Source organism: Vombatus ursinus, unplaced genomic scaffold (genome assembly GCF_900497805.2).
Source record: "Vombatus ursinus unplaced genomic scaffold, bare-nosed wombat genome assembly UNPS02005236.1, whole genome shotgun sequence".
In the NCBI taxonomy this organism is placed as follows: domain Eukaryota; kingdom Metazoa; phylum Chordata; class Mammalia; order Diprotodontia; family Vombatidae; genus Vombatus; species Vombatus ursinus.
Window position 1 is genome coordinate 7,504,012 of NW_020945014.1, and position 23,551 is coordinate 7,527,562.

At 38.2% G+C, this 23,551-nt stretch overlaps 1 protein-coding gene across 1 annotated transcript in view; it reads left to right on the forward strand.

Annotated features, from left to right (window-relative positions):
* Positions 1-23,551, forward strand: part of COL22A1 (collagen type XXII alpha 1 chain) — a 523,255-nt gene that overhangs the window by 108,662 nt on the left and 391,042 nt on the right. Inside the window, exon 4 of the mRNA XM_027845270.1 lies at positions 2,017-2,128. Coding sequence (XP_027701071.1) covers positions 2,017-2,128 — 112 coding nt within the window. The remainder of the gene's footprint in view (positions 1-2,016; positions 2,129-23,551) is intronic.

Below are 23,551 nucleotides of genomic sequence, written 5' to 3' on the forward strand. Positions count from 1 at the left end.
CTTTATTACATTCCCAGAAGAATGTTACCTTTATAAAATAGAAGTTTTCCTTTCAGGGAAAAGCTATAAGTCATTCAAAGAATCAAATAATTTTCCAAAGAATACCAGTATTGTTCTCTTCTTTTTTAGTTCTGGACCCAGCCTATTGTTCATTTACAGTGTCTGTCCCAGATATTTGTACTAATGAATAAGTTCTGTGGATTTTCCATTCTGTATATCATTGTCTGTCAATATGAATTTTCTAGTCAATCAATGAGCATTTTATGGCAGCATTCCTGGGTTTGATGCAACCTTGCATCATACATTCTTCGAACAGGAGTATCCAGAAGACTTCACTCTTTAGAAGGACTGCCTCTTTGATTTTGGCTCTACTCTGAGCATCTTCCTCAGTAGCAGTACACACCCTTGACGATCATATGTCTGCCAACTTTTTACCTTGTTTGATAATAATCAGTGTTGTCAAAATTACACCTGTTGTTATCTTTCAAAGAATCTTGTTTGATTTTGAGATATTCATGAAAAAGACTGCTATAGGAGCCTTTAAGGCAGCATTTTGTTCTACTGAATCAATGGTCTTTTTGTAAAGAGCTAGAATTCTTTTAAAAAAATTATTTTTAATTTGTAGAATGAAATAAGCATTTTAATAACATAGTATAATAAAAAAGGTGACTGCACATAAAACTTCAAATCAATTATGTAAAGTATTCTATTCCTTTTAAATATATAATAAAGTTATCAAAAAAAAAACCTTTGTGGTCAACAAACTTTCAATATAATGGGGTCTTGTCCCCTTTGTCTGTAATTCTCTTCACCTTTAAATTAGTTTCCATGCTTGTAATGATGTGTTCTCTTGGAAAATATCATTTGTAGATATCATTGTATTATTTGTAGACCCCTGCTTGTGACTTTCTTATACTTCCATGAAGGATGCCCCTAGTTTATGTGAAGAGATTATTCCTGTAAAATTTCTGTGTAGATGAGAAAGAAATTATGTTACCCAAGAGTTATTAATATTCTTTGAGATATTTTTTCTTTTCAGGGCAGTGAGGTGGGGGTGGGGGAGGGAGGGAAGGGAGTAGTCATAAGGACCACAATTTTCAACACACCTTTGTTATCTTTTCCTTCAGAAGTTTTGAGTTTCAATTCCTCAACACATTGTGAGTACTTAATAAATGTTAAATTGAAATGGTTAAACACAACAGCAAAATTGGAAGTATCTAGAGAAACATTGTACTCTAGTGGAAGTAAGAATGGATGGGCTGGGAGTTAAGAGACTTAATGTCTTAATCTCAGCTCTGCCACTAATTTGTATGACTTCTCAGGGTTTCAGTGTCTTTCTCTTTTCCAGAAAGTGATTAGACCAAATCGTCCTTAAAGACTCCTTCAATTCCAATAGGCTTTAAACTCAAGCATTCTATGTGTTAAGGGTCCGCCTAGATCTAAAGCTATTTTCTAATATCCCTTCTACTTCTTATCACACTAAGATCCCTTCTAACTCTAATATTCTATTGTTCTGTTTTATTCTGATTTAAAGAAGAAATTACTGCCTTAGCTCATGCTTTACATATTGCTGGAATCCTCTCTGCACTCCTGATTTGCTTCTATCCTTCTTTGTAGCTATTGCCCACCACAGTGGATCACTATTAACAGAGGAAGTACCTATACACCAGTAAAGTCATAGATCGTTTGAAGCCTTGAAAATATTGATGCAATAAATGTGTATTACATATTGGAATGTCTGTAAAATACTCATGATCTAACATTTCTTTAAAAACTCCAACATCTGTATTTCTATACATTTTCATGGAAGAGATGGGGAAACTTAATGTCCTGTTACTGTGTTTCTTTCCAATGAATATGTATTTAAACAGGTCTGTTTGCTTATTCTCCACATCCTGTTTGCCAGAGGGGTTGGCTTCTTGCCTGGTTTAAAGAGCCGACATGACTTTGGTTTTGTGTTTGCTGGGCCCTGCTCCATTGCCAACTTTGTTTTCCCCCTCACTTATTTTTGGGCAGGTTTTGACCTGATGGATTTATTCAGTGTGAAGGACATCTTGGGGAAGAAAGAAGGTGGTGCTCAGAGTTCCTATGTCCGAATGGGATCATTCCCAGTGGTGCAAAGGACTGAGTAAGTATGACTGATTCCCTGCTGCCTTCCTTCCTAGAATTGCCCTATAACTAGCCTTAGGCAAGATGAGAGAAGGGCACTAGCTGACAACAATTTTTGGCTCTAGAGATGACAAGGGCCATTGCCTGACTCCGTGGGTAGAATTCTTTGAGGTGTGAAAGCCAGCAGATCTCCCACCTGGATTTTCAGACTGCTAATTATTCTCGTTTGTTTTTTTTTTTAACTGGTTTCTGACCCTTTTGAAAGAACCTCAAGATACAAGTCAATATGCATTCATGTCTTCAACAAGGTTTGTTTGAGGACCCAGCATGTGCCCAGAAACAGTCTAGGGGCTGAAGGGTGTACGTAAGAACACATGACCTCTAACATCAGTAATCCTTCAGTTCTCCGGATTTAGGGTTTGTCGGATGGCCTTTTAGATACAGGAAGACATTGGGCTGATATCTTCAAGAAACTTGAATGCACAGTATTTCTTAATCATAATGAATTCTTTTGAATATGTCATCCATTCAATAAAATTTTTCATAGCTTCTATTCTACATAAATCATTATGTACTATGAGCAGAGGGGAATGGATCAGGAAAAACTTTCTGGAGAAGATAACATTTGAGATGAGCGTTGACAGATGGCCAGTTTTTTTTTTTTTTTGGTTTGTTTGTTTAATTGAATAGATCACTTTTGACCTGGTCTTTGAAGGATGAGTAGGATTTCAAAACACAGAGAGAGGTTGAGGTCATTCCAGACCTAGGGAATGAAGTAGCAAAACCAGAAGGTGGGAAAACACAGGATGAGGCATTTAGCCCATTCATTTAGCCAGAACTAAATGTGAGTATTTGAGCTGAGCATTAATTATGTTCAGGGCAAGTGTAGTAAGTAATGTGGAGAATGTGGCTTTAGGCTATTTGTTCCTGAATCTTTATATTTACTAACTTTAAAACTAATTTGCCACTTTTTCTTCTGGTCCCATAGCTACATAGACATTTTAAATCTGTGTATATGTGTGTCTATACATACACTCACACATGCGTACACATACACACACATATATGTATATATTACATGTATATATGTAATATTCTATAAATGAAGGGTTCATCATGCACACATACATTATTATTATTATTATTACAGTCTACATATGAAATAGACTTGGCAAAAGACATGCTATTTTACTTACAACAGCCACTATTGTTTTCTCATCAAAATCGTGTCTTAAATGCCAACCCAGTAATTCTGTTTCTCTTCCTCCAATACCCATCCCACCAAGCAAGAATGAGTGGGAGAAGACAGACTACAGGACTTTAGGACCATTTTAGAGAAATTAGGGTGTCATGGAAGGAAAGAGCAGCAAGTCTTGGTTCTCATCCAGTTTCTGTCATTACTAAACTGTGCCTCTGGGAGAATTAACACATTATAATTATCAGAAGTGAACACTTTATTGCAAATGTGCTTAATCAGATTGCTCTCCCACCCCACTGGTGGTAGGAAGGTAGGGCCTGAAAGGGGAGATAACTTGATGGATAGAAGAATGGAGGAGTCATTCTAAAGTATGTTTTTTTTTTAATTCATTCATTCATTAAAAAAAATTAACATTTTTATTTAAAGTGTTGAGTTTCAAATTTTACCCCTCCCTCTCTCTCCTCCCCTTCCCTGAGATGGTAAACAGTCAGATATAGGTTATACATGTGCAGTTATGTAAAACATTTCTATACTAGTCATTTTGTACAAGAAGACTCAAATAAAAGGAAAAAAATGAAAGGAAGAAAATGAAAAATAGCATGCTTCAGTCTATATTTAATCAGTTTCAGTTCTTTCTCTGCAAGTGGGTAGTATGCTTCATCATTAGTCCTTGGGATTGTCTTGGATCATTTTGTTGCTGAGAATAGCTAAGTCATTCACAATTCTTCATTGAACAATATTGCTGTTACTGTGTTCAACATTCTTCTGGTTCTGTTCAATTCACTATGCAACATTCATGTAAGCCTTTCCAAGTTTTTCTGAAATCACCCTGCTTGTCATTTCTTACAACACAATAATATTCCATTACAATCATATACCACAGATTGTTTAGCTACTACCTAATCGATGGGCTTCCCTTGATTTCCAATTCTTAGTCACCACAAATTAAGCTGCTATAAATATTTTTGTACAAATAGGTCCTTTCCCCTTTTTTGGATGTTTTTGGGATATAGACCTAGCAGTGTTATTGCTGGACCAAAGGATATGCACAGTTTAGCTCCAAATTGCTCTCCAGAATGGTTGGATCAGTTTACAAATCCACCAACAGTATATTAGTGTCCCAGTTTTCCCACATCCTCTCCAACATCCAACATTTTCCTTTTTTTTCATATTAGCCACTCTGATAGATGTGAGGTGGTACCTTAGAGTTGTTTTAATTTGAATTTCTCTGATCAATAGTGATTTAGAATTTTTTTATATGACTATAGATAGCTTTTATTTTTTTTTTGTCTGAAAACTGCCTGTACATATCATTTGACCATTTCTTAATTAGAAAATGACTTGTATTTTTTTATAAAGTTGACTCAGTTCTCCATATATTTGAGAAATGAGGCCTTTATCAGAGATACTTGTTGTAATTCCCACCCCCCAGTTTTTTTCTTTCCTTATAATTTTGGTTGCATTGGTTTTGTTTGTGCAAATTTTTTTTAATTGTATGTAATCAAAATTTTACATTTTATAATGCTCTGTATATCTTCTCTGGTCCTAAATTCTTTCCTCACCTATAAATCTGACAGATAAATTATTCCATGCTCTCTTAATTTGCTTATAGTATTATCCTTTGTTTCAAACCTACCTGAGTTGCTAATATAAAAAAGAAGAGTCAATGAGCTCACTTCATAAACAGAAGAGATTATGATGGTAGTAGTAAGTGGATAAGTCTTTATGAAAAAGGTGGGTCTTCAATTGGATTTCATAGAATGGGTAGAATTTGAATAATGAGCAGGAAAGAGCATTCCCAGTGAAGGAAAGCATCATGACATAGCTTTCTGACTTATAGTCAGAAAGACCTAGGTTTGATTTCCCATCCTAGACCATGGATGACTCATGCAATTTTCTGGACCTCAGAGCCTCGGTTTCCTCATATATAAAGTAGGCATAATAATAACACCTACCTTGCAGAGTTGCTATGAGAATCAAATGGGATAACATTTATATTAGTACTTTGCTAATTTTAAAGTGGTATGAGAGTGACGATGATGGTGATGACTAGGGATCATCATGTTTATAGACTCAGAGTTGTGAATGGTCATTGTGCTAATTATCATTAACATGGTATGTTGCATGGTGGTTGCAAGATCAGGGAGGGAGTTTTAAGGTTGGAGTTTAAGGAGCAATGGGATCATGACATCATAGGATCATTAATTTAAAACTGGAAGGGAGCTTAGAAGTCATCTAATTCTGCTCCATTATTTTCCAATGAGAAAACTGAGGTCAAAAGAGATAAAATTACTCATGCAAGGTCACACAGCTAATAATGGCAGAGTTGGGATTTGAACCCAGGTCCCTTGACTCTACCAGCAAACTTTTTTTACAGAACCACACTTCCTCTAGCTGGGTGATACAGGTGTAGATAGGGAGGATGTCCAGATTGTAGAGATCTATGGAAGTCAGATAGTGATTTGGGGGCTTCGTGTTATCTAATAATGGAGCCTTTGGCTATCGCGAATGCAAGTTTTAATAACTTCTTGATCTTTGGCTCTCTGGCCACAGAAATAAGCCCTGAACTTCCCCTTACATCATATGGTTCTAGGTTATTAGCACTTAGAATGTAAAGTTTATGTTTCACCTGTAACTATGAGGGAAAAAGCCCTAACAATACTATGAAATAGGTGAAATGTTGCCTTGTGGTATAGTAAAAAGGGTGGGTTAAGAGATAGAAAACTTGAGTCTGAATCATGGCTCTTCTGCATCCTAGCCGTGTGAACTTGGGTGAGCTATTTCGAAATGACTTTCAGTCTTTCTGAACCTAAATGTTCTAATCTGTAAAATGGAGAAAATAATACTTGCACTAAACTGCCTCAAGGTGTCATTTTAAGAAAAATACTTTGTAAATGCTGTACATTTTAAAGAGATGGGCTGCTATAGTTATCTCTGGTGCCAACTATCCTTTCAGTCTATTCCTTTGAGAATCTTCCCCAGCTGTCCCTTTTGCCACACCTGTCTCAGGCAGTTTTAGAACTGTCCACGCTAGTCCCTACCTATACTTATCTGCTTTGTTTTCCTTCCCTTTGGGGGCACTGAGTGGTACTAGGGGAGAGAAACCCAACTGGGAAAATTGATCCTGATATGTTCAGTGAATCATCAGTAAGTTAACAAATATTTAGTATACTTTGTGCCAGGTGCTGTGTTAAGTGCTGGAGATTCAAAGAGGCAAAAGACAGTCCTTGCTCTCAAGGAACTTACAATCTAATGAGAAAGTAATAGGTTTTCCTCCCCAAGTAATGGTTGTATATGTTCATGTGGGCCTTCTAGAGACATAATCCATTTTTCCAGTATGTAGTATCTTACCTGGGACAGGGACAACATATGACAGGGTTCAGGAAAATGTCAGAGTAGGGCAAAGACAACCTCCACTTGGAAGGAAAAGGGTAGGTATATGAATTGAGAACTCAGCAAGCTTAAATCAAAAAGTCAGGCTGGGTTGGTGCCTTGGTTTTTTTGGAGGACTAAAGATCAAAGGAATGAGATGATTGGAGGAAAGGGTGGAGAGTTATAGGAGTAGAGATTGAGGCTAAAAGGCCAGGACCAGATCAAGAGTCAACAAGTGAATCTGATTCCTTACCATTTCAGGGAGAGGAAAGGAAGGGAGGGAGGGAGGGATAGAATTTGGAACTCAAAACTTAAAAAAAAAAATGTTAGAAATTTAACATTTAATTGGGGAGGGAATTATATATATATATATATATTATATATGCACACACACACACACACACACACACATACACACACACACGGTCAACAAGTTGACATCTTAGAGAAAGGGAATGTTTTTCTGACCCAATCTCTCTCTCTAAAGCTTTCGCTTTCTCTGGGAATGTTGACAACTTGCTATTCATGCCTCCATCCTGTGTTGATGTGCTTCTGTTGTCCAGGACTGGGTTGTCCATGTTCTTTACTGCCTCAATCAATCCAAGAAGGCACTGAAAAATGGCAGCCATGGTGGGGATTTCAGAATCTTGTTCCCTGGGGCAGATCAGTGGGGGAGACCCTTTATAGGGAGATGCTGATTTTGGGGCCCCACAAGAGCCCCCTGTATATGCTTTGGATCCCACACCCAGCATCAACTGCAGAAGGGATTGTTGATAGATTACATGGGACAGATAAAATGCTATTGTCTCCTTTTTTTTATTCAGAGCATATATGCAGACAACTCAGGGTGAAGAGAGAGCCAACATTATATAAGATTATCAAGCCAAGGTAGTAATTCTATTGTTTGTCCAGGTGTATGGGTATCTTGAGTGGCTGATGACCATGTTACAAAGCTCTGTTTTTCATACAGTGATAAGGGAACGCTTTTCACTAAATTCCTCCTTTCCCATCCTGCTGGACATCTTTCTGGTGAGAATATTTCTTAAAAAACAAAACAAAAAACAAAAAGGGGCTAAGCAAAACCATAGGATCCAATGACTATCTGAAAGTGTATGTATGTTTGTATGTATGCCTTTTTCTATATCCGGCATCTCCCACTTTCCTCTCATTTCATCCCTACAACAACCCTAGGAGGTAGGTGCTATGATGATTCCCATTTTACAGATGAGGTAACTGAGGCAGAAAAAGGTTAAGTGACTTGCTCAGAGTTAAACAGCTAGTTAGTGTCTTGGACTGGCTTTGAATTCAGGTCTTCCTGACTTCAGATCCATAGCTCCATCCACTGATGAAATGAGATAATATTTGTAAATCATTTAGCATAGTGCCTAGCATACTTAATAGGTACTTAATAAACATTAGTTACCTTCCTCCAAATTCCTTCTATTTGTCATTTATTACTTCATGATAAAATTTAATTATGTCCACCTAACAGTTTGTATAGCCATCCTCCAATCAATGGGCATCTACTTTTTTCCCAATTTTTGGATGCCCCAGAAAGTATTGCTATAATTTTTTAAATGTATAGAATATTTTTTAGTAATTTTCTTGACTATAGCAGTTTCCACAAGTAAATCAAGGATCACTGCACCCTGGAAAAAAGGAGGACCCAGTGTCCAAGAGATTTATATCATTACTGAGAAAAAAATGTATTAATTCCTGACAAATGTGACTAGTTATCCTATCAAGTCTCTCCCCATTATCCAAAAGAAGGTGGGGTCTCAGATAAGTCTGACTGCCAACAAGAGTCTCTTTTAGTCATATCTCTTCGTAGACACTTGCTCTCACAAAAAAAGCCACCATGTGAAAAATGCCAACATCCAACAGCACTTATACCCTAATGGGACCCCTGAATAGGATTTCAGTCTCCTAAGGAGCAAACTCTGTCTTTTAGTCAGTAACTAAAGTCCCTGAATAATGTCAGGACATTTAAAATTCATACACCAAGGACAGAATAAATAGACCTCTGACAAGTGAAGGGCACTGTTGGCCTGCTAGATGATTGAGCAATAATGGATATTATAATATTGCTGTCTTTATACTAGAGAGCAACAAGCTGATCCATGTGGAGATGAACATTAAAATGCTGTATAAATGAGATTCATTGTGACAAGGAGAGCCTTTGTGACATTAGACCCTGTCAACTGCACTTCCACCATAGAACCCAAAGAATAGGACATAACACCCAACAATGTTGGCCCACGTGCCACTGACTCCCGAAATGTTGACAATTCCTGAGAATGCTGAGCTTCCTATCAATTTTGCCATATAATGGGAACAATTATGTGAATTAGGTTCATATACTAGCTGTTTTACTTACTAATGATGTTGGGAAAAGTCACCATGTGATTTTAGGCAAGGTACTTCATCTCTCTGTGACTCAGTTTCGTTATTTGCAAAATGGGGAAAATAACATTTGTAATACCTACCTCACAGGATTCTTCTGAGAATCCTATTAAAATAGAATTTTAAGAGTCAGAGGGGACCTCAGCTGCCATGCCCATACCAAAAGGAATCCCATTTTAAACATACCTGGCAAGTGGTCATCTAACCATTGATTAAATATGCCCAATGAGGGAGAACCTACAACTTTTCAGGGCAAATCATTTCATTTTTGGACAGCTCTAATTGTGACAATTTTTCCTACCATCAAACATAATTTGCAACTTCTATCCAAAGCTCACGGTTCTTCCCTTTAGGGCAAAACAGAGCAAGTACAATCCCTTCTCCTTGTGACAGGCCTACAGATACTTGGACAGCTATTGTGTCCCCACTTAGCCTATTTTATCTGAGTTCCTTCAAGCAATATGCATATGCAATATCACAGTTACGTGAGACCCTTCACCATCCTGGTTGCCCTTTTCTTGGTACTTTCCAGTTTATCATTGTCCTTAAACCAAATATAGAATTGCATACAATAGTCCAGAAGGAGTCTGACCAGGTCAAGCAACTACCATCTCCTTATTCCTGCATACCAGGCTTGTAGCCCAGGGTTCTATTGCCTTTTCTTTTTTGAGGGGGGGACTGTCACATCATCCTGCTGATTTAATGTTCAGTTTGCAATCTACTAAACTTCTTTTTCTGTTTTTGGACAAATTGTTGTCTAACACTGCCTGTCCTAAACTGTACCTGTAAGGCTGATTTTTTTTTAACTCAAATTAAAAAAATGCATTTATCCCTGTATTGAATTCCATCTTATTCAATTCAATCCAATTTTCAATATCATTTTTGGAAGATCCTAATTCTTTCATCCAGTGTGTTAGCTATGTTTTAGTTATTTCAGTCATATATAACTTTTCATGACCCAATTTGGGGGTTTCTTGGCAGAGATACTAGAATAGTTTGCCATTTCTTCCTCCAATTCATTTTACAGATGAGGAGGTTAAGTGACTTGCCCAGGGTAACATAGCTAGTAAGTGTCTAAGGTCAAATTTGAACTCAAGAAGATGAGTCTTCTTGACTCCAGGATGAGCAGTCTATCCACTGTGCTGACTAGCTGCCCTTCATCTGTAGAAGGGGGATAATAATAATACCTGTACTGCTTTCCTTGTAGAATTATCATCATCCTCTAATGAAGTTACGTGCATGGGGTACTTTGTAAATGTTAATTTGGTTATCCTTATTACACATGCAAAGTACTTTGTAATTGTTCAAACATAAGCTCTTACATTCATCTGTCAAGATCTGCCTCTTGGGGGCAGCTAGGTGTTACAGTGGATGGAGCACTGGGCCTGGAGACAGGAAGACCTGAGTTCAAATCTGGCCTCAGACCAGGCACGTGACACTTACTAGCTGTGTGACCCTGGGCAAGTCACTTAACCCCAGTCACCTCACCAAAAAAAAAAAGAAAAGAAAAAAAAATGATCTGCCTCTTGTTGATGTTTCCTTCCTCCTTTTCTTAGTCAGCTCCTGTTACTTCTCTCAAATAAATATAGATCTTGATTAATGATACCCATAGACACATTTCTTCCAGGGGAAGAAAGACATAAAGATTTTTTCAGGGAGGACTTTTCATGGGGAAGGGTAGTGTGGTAATGCTAAATCTTGTCTTTTCCTTGTGATCCCCAGGGCTAGTCATAGTATATTAAGATCTACATCTGAAAGGGACCTTAGAGATCATCTCATCCAAAAGCTATTTTTTATAAACAAGGAAATTGAGACCTATGGAGGTCAAATAGCTTGCCCCAGTTTACCCAATTAATAATTAACTTAGCTGAAATTCATTTCTCGGTCCTCTGACTCCTAGTTCAATCCCCTCTCTTTCTTACTCTACCTGACACCTTAGATTTCAGACCCCTGCCTGCCTTGACCTCTGAGATCCTGTCTCCTGCTCCTCTGTCTGCTCCTCTTTTTCTGAATTCTTAATCCACAGGCCCTTGGCTTGTGATGATCAACTAATGTGCTGATACATCGGTTTCTACCTTATCCTTTCCAGACCCTTGGCAGACTTTTCTCACTCCTGGCAGCTGAGAGGCAGAGCCCTTCCAATGGGGTGGGCCCAGGCCCAGACATCTATATATTCTGCCCCTCTCCTGGCTCCTTTCCTGACTCATCAAACCCTGTTTCTTCCTACAAGTCCATGTTTGGGTTTTCCCCTTTGGTTTCCATGTCTGAAACTGCCTTGTTAGCACCCATTACCACGGCATATGCCTTCCCAAGAGGGACACTGCTTAGGCATCAGCTCATTGTCTTAACTTGGTCTCTATGTCTTCATCCCATTTTCCTTCTTTCAGCAACAGTGGACAAGATGCACTTTCTGCTGTTATGGAATTAGTTGCATCTATTTTGAGGGATGGCTCTATTTTCTTTGCTTATATAAACATCCAGGAGCACGGGAAAGGAATCATACGTAGGCAGTATGGAAAACAACTCTATTCCTTTGGTTTGTGACCTCATTAACACTGAGACTGTTTAACCTGAGTTTCCATGAAAATGAAAACTCAAGAAAAGTGAGAATTGAAGAAATAGTAGTGTATCCAAGGTAATTTTGTGGATTATATCACACCAGGCAGTTGAAGAAAAGAAATCAAACTTCAAAGAGAATAGAGGACATTTGTGTATATTCTGAATCAGGAATGGTGTGGACATTTTGTTTGGTTTGGGAATAATAGATTTGAATCTGCAAGGGACCATGAATGTCATATAGTTCCACACGCTCATTATTCAGATTACTCAGTTAATGATGTTTAGATGTCTTGTTAGGTGCCAGGCATACAGAGACAAGAGGAAAACAGTTCCTGACCTCAAGGAGCATACTTTCTATCAGGGGAGTCATGCACAATTATAAAATAAAATCAAATAGAGATAAGTAGAGATATAAAATATATAAAAATACTTTCAAGACTTTTACTTTTTTTTTTTGAGGAAGGCACCAGCAGCTGGGAGTTGAGGAAAGGGTTCGTGTAAAAGTGGACACTTGACCTGAGCTTTGAAGGAAACCTGATTGGGGGGGGGGGGGGGGGGGGGGGGGGGGGGGGGGGGGGGGGTTGAGTCCCTTGGTATGGAGGGCAGCTTATGTAAAGGTAAAATGATGGGAAATGAGAAGACTGAGAAGTTGTCCCTTGCCCAGGTTCTTAAGTAGTGATAGAGGTTGGATCGGTCCCAGGTCTTAGGACTCCCAAATTGCCACTTTTTCCAGTATATCATGTTGTTTTCAATGCTTTCTACTTCTCAGAACACTCTAATTTTAATTCAATTTGACAAACATTGTCCAAATGCCTCTTAGGTGCACAACACTTTACTAGATGCTGAGAATGCAAACGTGCTTATGAAACAGACCCTAATCCTTATAAACGAATAGGAGAGAAAAGACATCTACACCAATAATTGTGTAGATTAGAACACAAGGACAATGTGATGGTTGCAAAGGAGAGGTCAAAACTGTGTAAGTCAAAGAGAGAGAAAAAAGAGCCCAAGTTAACTGCAAAGTTTCAAAACATCACCATCACCTCGAACTTCTGAAGTCAGTGGATAGAGTTGTGCAAAAGAGGAAATGGTCTTTAGAAAAAGGGGGGGGAGAACCATTTCATAGTTTACTCTTATAGATCAGAGAGAGATGTTCCCTTCCTCTGACGAGAATCTGTACCTGTCTCCCCCAGCAATCAGTTGCCAGTCATTTTCCATACAGCTAATCAGGAGATCCTGGGGTCCATGATGCTGTCTGCGTAAGAAGTACCTTTTAGGCAAAGATCCCATGTAATCTCATCAAGCTGATTAGTGGCCTCATTCAATCAAGTATGTGTTTCATTTTGTGTCCTAGTATCACTGTTACAGTATGATAATAATCATGACTGATACTAATTATGATACTAATATTGACAATAATAATCATAATACTAATGATGACAACATTGTTTTGGATATTTGTGTTTGGTCAAATCCAAATGTTCTCCTCAATTTCATCTTCTGAATCACTGGTACCACTGTTTACATAACACATCAAGGTCTAAACTGGAAAAATCCAAATGCTATCATTCCAGCCTTACTACTGAGGACAGTAAATTGCTAGGAAAATGCCAGTCTCTCTCTTCCATTTCACGTCTATTTGTTGTCCTTTATATTTCATTTCAAATTGCTCTCTGGATGATACTGATGCCCAGCTCTCTGCAGGTCCCTTTTCGCTTAATTGTTTTTCACTGTTTCATGAAGTAATGCTGTTTTTAGTTGTTATCCTCAGTAAAGTTTTTGTAAATAAGGCTGAACTCTTAACCTGTGCTCTCTCCTTGTGGGTACTGTTTTGCATTAGTTAAACTTCAAGTCAGTATTTTGCTTGAAAACTGACAGTATGAAAACAGAGTTGTGGGCAGAGGCTGGGGATAGAGAGTTACCTGCCTGGAGTAGAGAGGAAGTAAGGACAGAGGACTGGGCTTTAAACTTGCCTGGGTCAAATCCTAACTCTGACATATTACAGACTGTGTGATCCTGGGCAAGTCACTTAACATCTCAGTGCTCTGGGCAACTCTCCGAGAGTATAATTTGCAGACAAGGTGTCAATCTGCATTGGTAGAGGGGGTTTCTTCACTTCGATGTTACTTGTACCAGAACTGAAAAATTTCAAGAGGCAGTTGATGTGGAGAAAAAAGATTGAGCCCAAGTTAGAGGACGTGACTAAAGATTTAGCAGCTATTGGGGTACTGGAGGAAGGACCATTGAAAGAGACTGCAAAGAGTGTTCTAAGAGGTCAGAAGAAAACCAGAATCATGGAATCTCAAATTAGAAGGATTCTCAGATATCATCCAGGCCAAACCCTTCACACCTGTGTTGATCACTAGGCTTTATTTGAACACTTCCACTAAAAGGGAATTCACTATTTCTAAAGGCAGCCTATTCCATTTGTGGGGCAGCTGTAATTATTAGGAAATATTATTACTTCCTCATTATGTTAAATAAGAATCTAACTGTCTATGATTTCTACCCAGTTAGTAGCTAGAAGGGTGCATGAGATATATAGTTATGGTGTTTGTATTTTTGTTTTTGTTTTTGCTGATTTTTTTTTCTTAATAGGGAAGAGTGAATATGTTTGAAAAGAGAGTGGAAGGAGCTAGTGTTAAAGGGGATTTTGAAGATGCTACAGAGAGAGATGTATAGTAAGGGTGGAGCAAAATCTCTTGACATTATAGTATAAGCATAATTCTTTGCCTGAAGAAAGAATAAATAAACTGATTACTTTTTGGAGGGAATGGATGAATAAAAGCATTTATGAATAAATTAACTTGTGAATTAATGCATTTATGAATGAATGAATTTATGGATGAATAAATTGATTTCAGAATCCCTTCAACACCTGGGGCTCCTCTGAGTCCTGTACTTGGGGCATGGAGTTTGCATGGATTCTTGAATTCAATTCAACAAAAATGTATTAAGCACCTCCTATGGAACAGTGAATCTGAATAATTCATAACCACAGCTCACTTGACCTTTGAACATTAGTGCCAAGGTAATTTTAAAATCTCTGTTATCCTTTCTCTTAGAAAGACAAAGCTAAAGTTCAGCATCCTCTTGGACAGAGTTCCTTAAGTTTGTAATTTTTTTGTTTGTTTTATTTTATTTTTTTATCATGGTCTATCCTTAGTATCCCCCTCTCCCTCTCAAAGGCCTAAGAAATATGCCACTCTAGTATGAGGAAACAAATATCGGGTAGTCAAATTTTGGGTCTCCTACTCACTTGATGACCTTAGGCAAGTTTCATCCTGTTTGGCCTCCAGTTGCTTTATCTCTGAAATGAGAAGGTTGAAGTTATTGATGTCCAAACACCCTCCTGGTTTAATTCCTAATAATTGGGACTATTAGTCAATTTAGTTGGAGGACTTAGGAGAATGGAGTTTTTATCCTAGCTTTGCTACTAAGTAGATCTGTGACTTCCAGGCAATCATTTTCCCTTGCTGGTCCTCAGTTTTCTTATCCAAAAAAGAAAAGGGTTGGATTGGATAAATTCTGAGATCTCTTTCAGCACAAATATGCTTTGTTCTTCCAAGACTAGACTGGGAGTTTATGTGGGTAGCTATCATTTTATGTCTAAACCTTATATTTTCCTTCTCTGTCTAGCATAGTCCTCTGCACATAGCAAGCAATTAATAAATGTTGCTCGGTTTGAATTCTATGATGAGTCTAAATTCTGAAGTCCTTTGCTTACTTAGACTCTCTTATGTTTTAACATTCTATTTTCTAGATTCTTTTCTCTCTCTAATATGTTCCCTTTGTTCTAAGTTCAATTCCCTTTCTAACATTTTGTGTCCTATAGTCTAACATTCTATGATGTTGGCATTTTAGGGACTTTGTGGAGAATAAACTTTGACTTCAGTTTAATGCTTGAAAAGAACAATTTTGTCATAGAATTTCCCCTAAGATATAAATTTAATTTTAATGAAAACAAAAGAACAAATCCAAGAAATTAGTGTCTCTTTATTTTCCACTGTTTCATTTTTAATATGCAAACTAATTTAGTTTGTGATGAAAAGGGATAGTAAGTTTCAATATTTATCTTTTTTCCCATTAATTTCTCAAATGCCTGAAGATTTCCAGAGAGAGAGAGAGAGAGAGAGAGAGAGAGAGAGAGAGAGAGTTGGTTATTTTACAAGGCAGCCCTCCACGAGAGAAACAAGGAAAAACAAAATACAAACACTTGCATAAAATAGTAATCATAGCAATGTGAGGATAGGCCTATTGTGGAGGCTATTTGGAATCCTATTCCATAATGGATGGAAGTGACCAGTTCATTTCTTGCTTTTATTGTTCCTGGCTGACTCTTGAAAGCCTCAGGGTGGGGAGGCCTGTCCCTTTGTCTTTTCTTATTGACTCTCCTCAGAAAGGGAAAAATAAACACTGATTAAGCACCTACTCTGTGCCTTGAGTTGTGCTAAGCCCTGGGGATACAAAGAAAGACAAAAGATAGATCAAATGGAGTAGATAACATGAAAACAACTATGTTCAAACAAACTATGTACAAGATAAATTGTTGTTGGTCCTTCATTATCAATGAATTACCAATGACATCTGGAAGGTGATGTCTTGACTTGCAAGTGAATTGGATTTGAGTGAGGCAGAGCTGTGCAGTCATCAGCCTCACTCACTCCTCTGGAGTCATTGGAGTCCTTTGGTAAGACATAGGTCAGGACCACTAGCCTCAGATGTAGTAGAAGATGTTGGCCTTTTTAAACTAGGTCTTTGCTAGGTCTCAGTTTGTCTGAGGAAACACCCATTAGTAATTAAAGGCTAGGTAAGAATGTAGACAAAAGATGGCCTATTTTGCCTTCACAAAATAATCAGTCTGGGAGGGGAACAGGATAAATAGGAAATAACCCAATGAGGGAAGGCACTAGAATTAGTGCTGTTGGCTAACAGGGAGGAGGACTGACCTCTGGTAAGTGGACCTAAAGAGTACACAGAATCAGTCATAAAATGTTAGAGCTAGAAGGAACATTAGAAGAGAAAATGTTGGAACTGGAAGGGACCTTGGAGATCATTTAATCCATCTCTTGTTCTCATTTTACAGAGAGTAAAATTGAGATATATCAACATCACAAAGTTAGTGGCAGAGCTACATGTAGAGCCAAAGCTACAGAATTCTCAAGTCCAGCTCTCCTTCCATGGTACTCTATTGCTACACATTGTCTCCTATTCTTGTATATGTTATTGCATCTACCATAGTGTTGGGGTAAACAAATATTGCAAACCCTTATACCTGAGTAGAGGTCCTCTACTGGAGGACTCTGCCTTTCTTAATTCAAGCTAACTTTGCATTACCTTTTTTGGTTGCCATATCATATTGTTGACTTCTCTCAAGCACAGATCTTTTGCTGTACAGGTACTACTTTCTAGCCGTGCCTTCTTCTTCTTTCACTTTTGTAGTTGATTTTTTGAACCCAAATATAAGGCTTTACATACATCCAGAGTAAATTTCATCTCAGACCATAGTCTTTTTTTTTTATTGGCAAGGCAATTGGGGTTAAGTGACTTGCCCAGAGTCACACAGCTAGTAAGTGTTTTGTGTCTGAGGTTGGATTTGAACTCAGGTCCTCCTGACTTGAGGGCTGGTGTTCTATCCACTGTGCCACCTAGCTGCCCCCATGCAGTCTTCTTGACAAAATTTTGGGGTCCTGACTTTATCATCCTTTGGGTTAGCATTCATTTCCTGTACAATACCTTTTTTAAGTCATTGAGAGTTAAATTCCACAGAGCCAAGCATAGATCTTTGAGGCATTCTACTCAAGATCCCCTTCCAAATTAACATTAATCCATCATTTAGATCTAGCCATCTACTCAATTCTGAATCTACCTGACAGTATCATCTCTCTAACTTGTATAATCTATCTCATATCTCTGTATTTTGTTCACAAGAATAGCAAAAGAGACCCTAGTTCTACTCCAGCATAGTGGATGGATTTTTTGAGTTGTTGGAGCTGAAAATACTTAAAGTTGCCAGAACTTAAGATAAGTCTCTCTCTGAATTTAGCAAGACTGATCTTAGAATGACTGTCCTATAATCAATTGCCTAGGTCTCTACTTGAAACTTTTTGAGCTCGGACTAGTCAGAGCTAAGACTTTGCTGTAGTCTTTAAACACCTAGAGTCAACTGCCTGACATGATGATGCATCAAAACAGGACTTCAGTAGGGGACTCTATGTGTCTATCTGGGTCTCTGTGATAATAGAGTTTCAGAAGTGGACAGTCAAAATGTGATCTACTCTAATTTCCACTAGTTGATCCTAGTTTTCCCCTCTGGATGCAAACACACTAAGTCTAACTTCCCTTTCAGAGGACAGATATTTGGAGACATGAATTTGGAAAACTTAGCAATACAACAAGCATTTCTTAAATGCCTGTTCTATACAGAACATGATGCTAAGCTGAGGAGGAGATAGTAAGTCCAGGTAAAATGCTGCCTTTAAGGAACTGAAGTTTAGTAGGGGAGTAAGACCCAAATAAAGACACAGAGTATTACATGGTAAATGGATTCAAGTGATATAAAGCAAAATGCTGTATGATTGGTCTGCTGGAAGAGATAGCATTTGAGTTGTACTTCAAAAGGTAGGCTTGAATTTAGCAAATTGGAAGTGAGAGGGTAGTCCAGACAGAAAGGACAGCCTGAGGCAAGTCACAAAGGCATAAAAGTGAAGTGCTTGCATTAAGGATGAAAGGGGAGATCCTAGAATGTGAAGGAGAGTATTTTGATATAAGACTGGAAAGGTTGGTATCAACATGTGGAGGACCTTGAATACTAGGCAGTCTAACTATGAGCTTTACTTAATAATAGGCAGTAGGGAGCCACTGAAGATTTTTGAACAGAGGTGAGACCATTCAGATCTGTGAGTAAGAAAAATTCCTCTGACAGGAAGCCAGATGAAAAAATACGTTGTCGTGGAGAAAGATTAGTGAGGTGAATGAAAGGTCTGAGAAACATAGTTTTTCTGGGTAATTAATTAGACTAACAGATAATCAATACATTAAGATTAGTGTTAGTGGTTCTCTCAGAAACCAAAGACTCTGCAGGGAGGGCACTTGAATGATTAAATATCTTTGGAAAAGAGGTTGTACTTGACTGGTGGATGTCAACTCTGATTGGTTCAGAATTAATGAGAAAATGAATGTTATAATGAGAAGTGTGCCTTTTCTAATGAGGTGCTGGGTACCTGACTTTAAATAAGTCAGCCTCTTGGACAAAGAAACTTATCTCAAGCCAGACCTCTCCCACTTCAGGCAAGCTAGACAAAGGGATCCATCTCTACCCAGACAACTTAATTTGAACACAATAAGCCAGTATTCACCTAGATTAGATCCTTTTTATACTTTGGTCAGAAATAAGCTCCCCTAGATGGGTGGGGTCCTGACAAAGATTGAAGAGAATGTCTAATTGTCAACACTGTTCTTTACAACTACTGGGTGAAAATAATGACGAAATAAAAAGAGAGAAAAATGGTTATTAATATAATAAGAAAATAGTCATTTTTGTCAGTAGTTAGGAAGACTTGTTCAGATAGTATTTCCATAATACAGGTAGATGATAATGATAATTTGTTATATGGAAGTGGCAATGGGATTTTAAAAAACGTAGAGATTTGAGTACTTCTGGGACTCAAGATGGCAGAGTAAACAGTAAATTGCCATTAATCTTCCATATTCACCTCCAAACTACTATAAAATAGTGCCCCAAAGCAAATCCTAGAACAGCAGAACCATCAAAAAGATAGGGTGAAGCAATCTTTGAGCCCAAGAGACTTGGAAGATCAGCAGGAAAGATATGTCTCACTCAGGTAAAAGGGGAGTGCAGTCCAAGACAGGAAGCATCCCAGCAATCCAGCAGCAAGCCCCATCTCAGCAAAGCAGTAGGAGATCCTGAGCCCCAGTGTGGTGGAGAAGGCAGATACCAACACCAGAAACCCCCATGTGCCTCAGCATAGCCAGGGGAATGGGCAGACTCCAGTTCTGAGAACTTCCACCCTCTTCAGCATAGCCTCGAGTAAACAGGCAACTTTCAGTGGCCAGACCTCCATATGCTTCAATGCATCCCTGGACAAACAGGAAGATGCCAACCCTATGGGTGCCTAAGCAAATCGCCTGTTACCAGCACAGGCCCCCGCCACCTGCTTCAGTGTATCCCGTGGAAATGCAGAAACATCTCACCAGCCTCAGTACACTCTCCGTACCAGCAATAGGATCCCAGATCAGCACCAGATAAGTGACCAGACATCTATGGCCTGCAGCAGTACCGGCCCATGAGAAGCATAAACAGGTAAAATGGGAAAAGAAAACATAAGGGATTCAGTAGAGCTAAGTTGTTTACATCCATACATGGGAAGATGATATTTGTGATTCTTAAAAAATTATATCACTAATAGTATAGCTAGAAGGAATATACATAGACAGAGGGTATGGTATAAAGTGAATAGGAAGGAATGCCATAAAAATAATTAAGGGATAAGAAAGAAGAGTACAATGGGTGCAAAAGGAAAGGAGAGGTAGAATGAGGTAAATTATTTCACATGAAGTGACATGAAAGACATATTATAGTGGAGGGGCAGCTGGGAGAGTGGGTGATGGGCATCATTTGAACCTGACTCTCATCAGTATTGGCTCAAAGAGGGAATAATATACACAATCATTTGAATATAGAGATCTATCTTACTTAACAGGGAAGTAGGAGGGGATGAGATGAAGCAAAGATGAGAGGGGGTAGGGACTGACAGAAGGGAGGGCAGATTGAGAGAGGTGGTAGATAGAAACAGAATGCTGGTGAGGAGGGAAAGGGTGAAAGGAACACCCTTTTCCCTCAACTGGAGGGAAAAGATCAATGAATTGGGCATGCAGCTAAAAAAAAAGCTAGAAAAAGAACAAAATAAAAATTCCCAATTTAGCACTAAGTTGGAAATCCTGAAAATCAAAGGTGAGATTAATAAGACTAAAAGAAAAAGAAAACTATTAAGCTAATAAATAAACCTAGGACAGAGGTGGGGAACCTGTGACCTCTAGGCCACATGTGGCCCTCTAGATCCTTAGGTGTGGCCTTTTGACTGAGTCCAAGTTTTACAAAACAAATCCTTTTATTAAGGGGATTTGTTCTGTGAAGTTTAGATTCAGTCAAAGAATCCTGGAGAATCAACTAAAAAACTCCTTGAAATAATTAACAACTTTAGCAAAGTTGCAAGATATAAGATAAACCTACACAAATCATCAGCATTTCTTTAGATGACCAACAAAACCTAGCTGCAAGAGAAAGAAAGAGAAATTTCACTTAAATTAATTGTAAACAGTATAAAATACTTGGGACTCTACCTGCCATGATAAACCCATGAATTATATGAGCATAGTTACAAAACACTTTTCACACAAATAAAGACAGATCTAAGCAATTGGAAAAAAATATCAATTTCTTATGGATAGGCTGAGCCAATATAATAAAAATGGCAATTCTGCCTAAACTAATTTACTTATTCAGTGTCATACTAATCAAACTACCAAAAAGTTATTTTATTGAGCTAGAAAAAAATAACAAAATTCATCTGGAAGAACAAAAGGTCAAGAATATCAAAAGAATTAGTGAAAAAAAAATACAAAGGAAGGTGGCCTAGCCATACCAGATCTCAAATTATTTTATAAAGCAGTAATCATCAAAACTGTCTCCTACTGGTTAAGAAATAAAGTGGTGGACCAGTGGAATAAATCTGGTGCGTAAGACAGTACTCAATGACCATAGAGAGAAAGACAGATTAAGAATCAAGGTCTTCCCTCTATTCTAGCTCCAGTTTTGTGGTCTTCCTAGCAATATAACCTTAGACAAGTCCCTTTATGTCTCTGAGTAACTCACATTAGTGTACAGACCTCTATTTCCTCATAAATTCCTGTAAAATGAAGGGGTTGGAACCGATAACTCCTAAGATCCCTCCTGGCTTTAAACTTATTATCCATAGGTTTCGTGATCTTAGAGGGAATGCTGCTTCCAGTCAGCTTGTTGAAGGGTTAAAGAAGCAGCTTTTCTTGGCTGCCTTGGGAGAGGAATAGGAAAGGAAGGGCACAATTGTTTGCTTAACACCTGCCTGGCCTCTGATAGCCACCTTTAAATCATTCCAAGTACTCTGGTCTCTCGGATAGCTGACTCAGCTTTTCCCCTTTCCCTTTGTAATTTGGCACCTGCTGTGTGTCTGGACTAGGAGACCAAAGAGCTAGCCTGAGAGGATTCATTATTTCTGTGGGTGAGCTGTCTCCTCAGATGATGACCAATGGGTTCCTCATGCATCCGGAGAAAATAGGTTGCTTGAACTGGCAGAGCCTGTGATTGAGGCAGAAGGATTATGATGACTGAAAGCTTCCCATTATTTCTGCCCAGTCTAATGGGTGGGCAGTTGAGTCTGACAACATATAATTGCTTGAAGGGCTGACAACATATAACTGTTTGAAGGGCTTTAAAGGCTTTGGGTAGAAGAAATCCCAGAATTATTTCTCAAAGAACCCTTTTGGACTACTCTGCAAAAGGTCCTGTGGAAAGGCAGTTTGACCCTATAGAAAAAGTGCTATATTTTGAGCCAGAGGACATGGATTCAAATCCTACTTAATGACCTGGGACAAGTCACTTAACATCTCCCAGCCTCCTTTTCCTCCTCTATCAAATGAAGGGATTAGAATAAATAATATCTAAGGTCTCTTTGAACTCCACATCTATGATTGCTCAATTACCCTTCTCTTTGGGTAAATGTTTTTCTTCTTATCATACAGTAGCAGCTCAGTTTACGTTTGTCTATCCCTAGAAGTTTATAAGACACTTTCCTCACAATAACCCTGTGAGGTAGGCACTGCCAGTATTATTATCTCCATTTTATATTTGAGAATACTGAGGACCAGAAAGATGAAATAGCTTAGGTCATACAGTTCAGATCAGAGCTGGGATTCCAACTGAGGTATTCAGATCCTAACTCCAGTGCTCTTCTAATAGGATGAGAGTGCAAAGGAATGGCCATATGATATGGAGTCAGAAGACTTAGGTTCACATCCAGGCTATGGTCCTTTTGAGACAGCTTTGAGTCTCTGTTCCCTTATCTTCAAAATAGGAGACATCCACTTGAGTTCTCCTTTGATATCACATAATAATGTGGAGATAACCCAGCATTCTTGTAGGTTGTGCTATATTTTTAGGTCTTACCAAAGTAGAAAGACTTCGTCTATGAATGGGTGATAGATTATGTCATCTGAAGACAAACCATCATCTGAGGGAACCAGAAGGTTGTCCAACAGTGAAGGATTTTATTTATTTATTTATGCATTCATTTATTGGTTTCATTCATTCATTCATTCATTGCTCTATTTCATAACAACCCAGAAAAACTGTCCACTGAGGATTTTGTATGTGGGCAAGAGAACATGAGAAGACACATTCTCTTATATACATGTTATATCAGAACAAATTGGAAAAGGATCTTTGGTATCTTCCAGTCCAACCTGCCACCCAATGCTTGATTTTTCAGTATAACATTCCAGATAGGAAGTCTTCCATTTTCTATTTGATGATCCCTAGTGATGAGAAACTTGATATTTCCTTTTGGCATCTGCCTGTACCATTTCTAGAGGACTCCAATCACCAGAAATCTTTTCCTTTTCCTCTTCTTCAGTCTATCTCTCATTGACCTTTATCCTGTAAACTCATTCCTCTCCCCTGGAGCCCTATAGAATACTTTGGATCTTTTTAATGTATAAAGTATGTTTCCTATTTTCATATAAGCAGTTACCTAAATTATCATTTAAACATAACATTTACTTAAATGTTTTAGGTCAAAAGCAAAAATAATTATTACATCAAAGGTACTCAACAGAAGGCAAGTGAAAGAATAC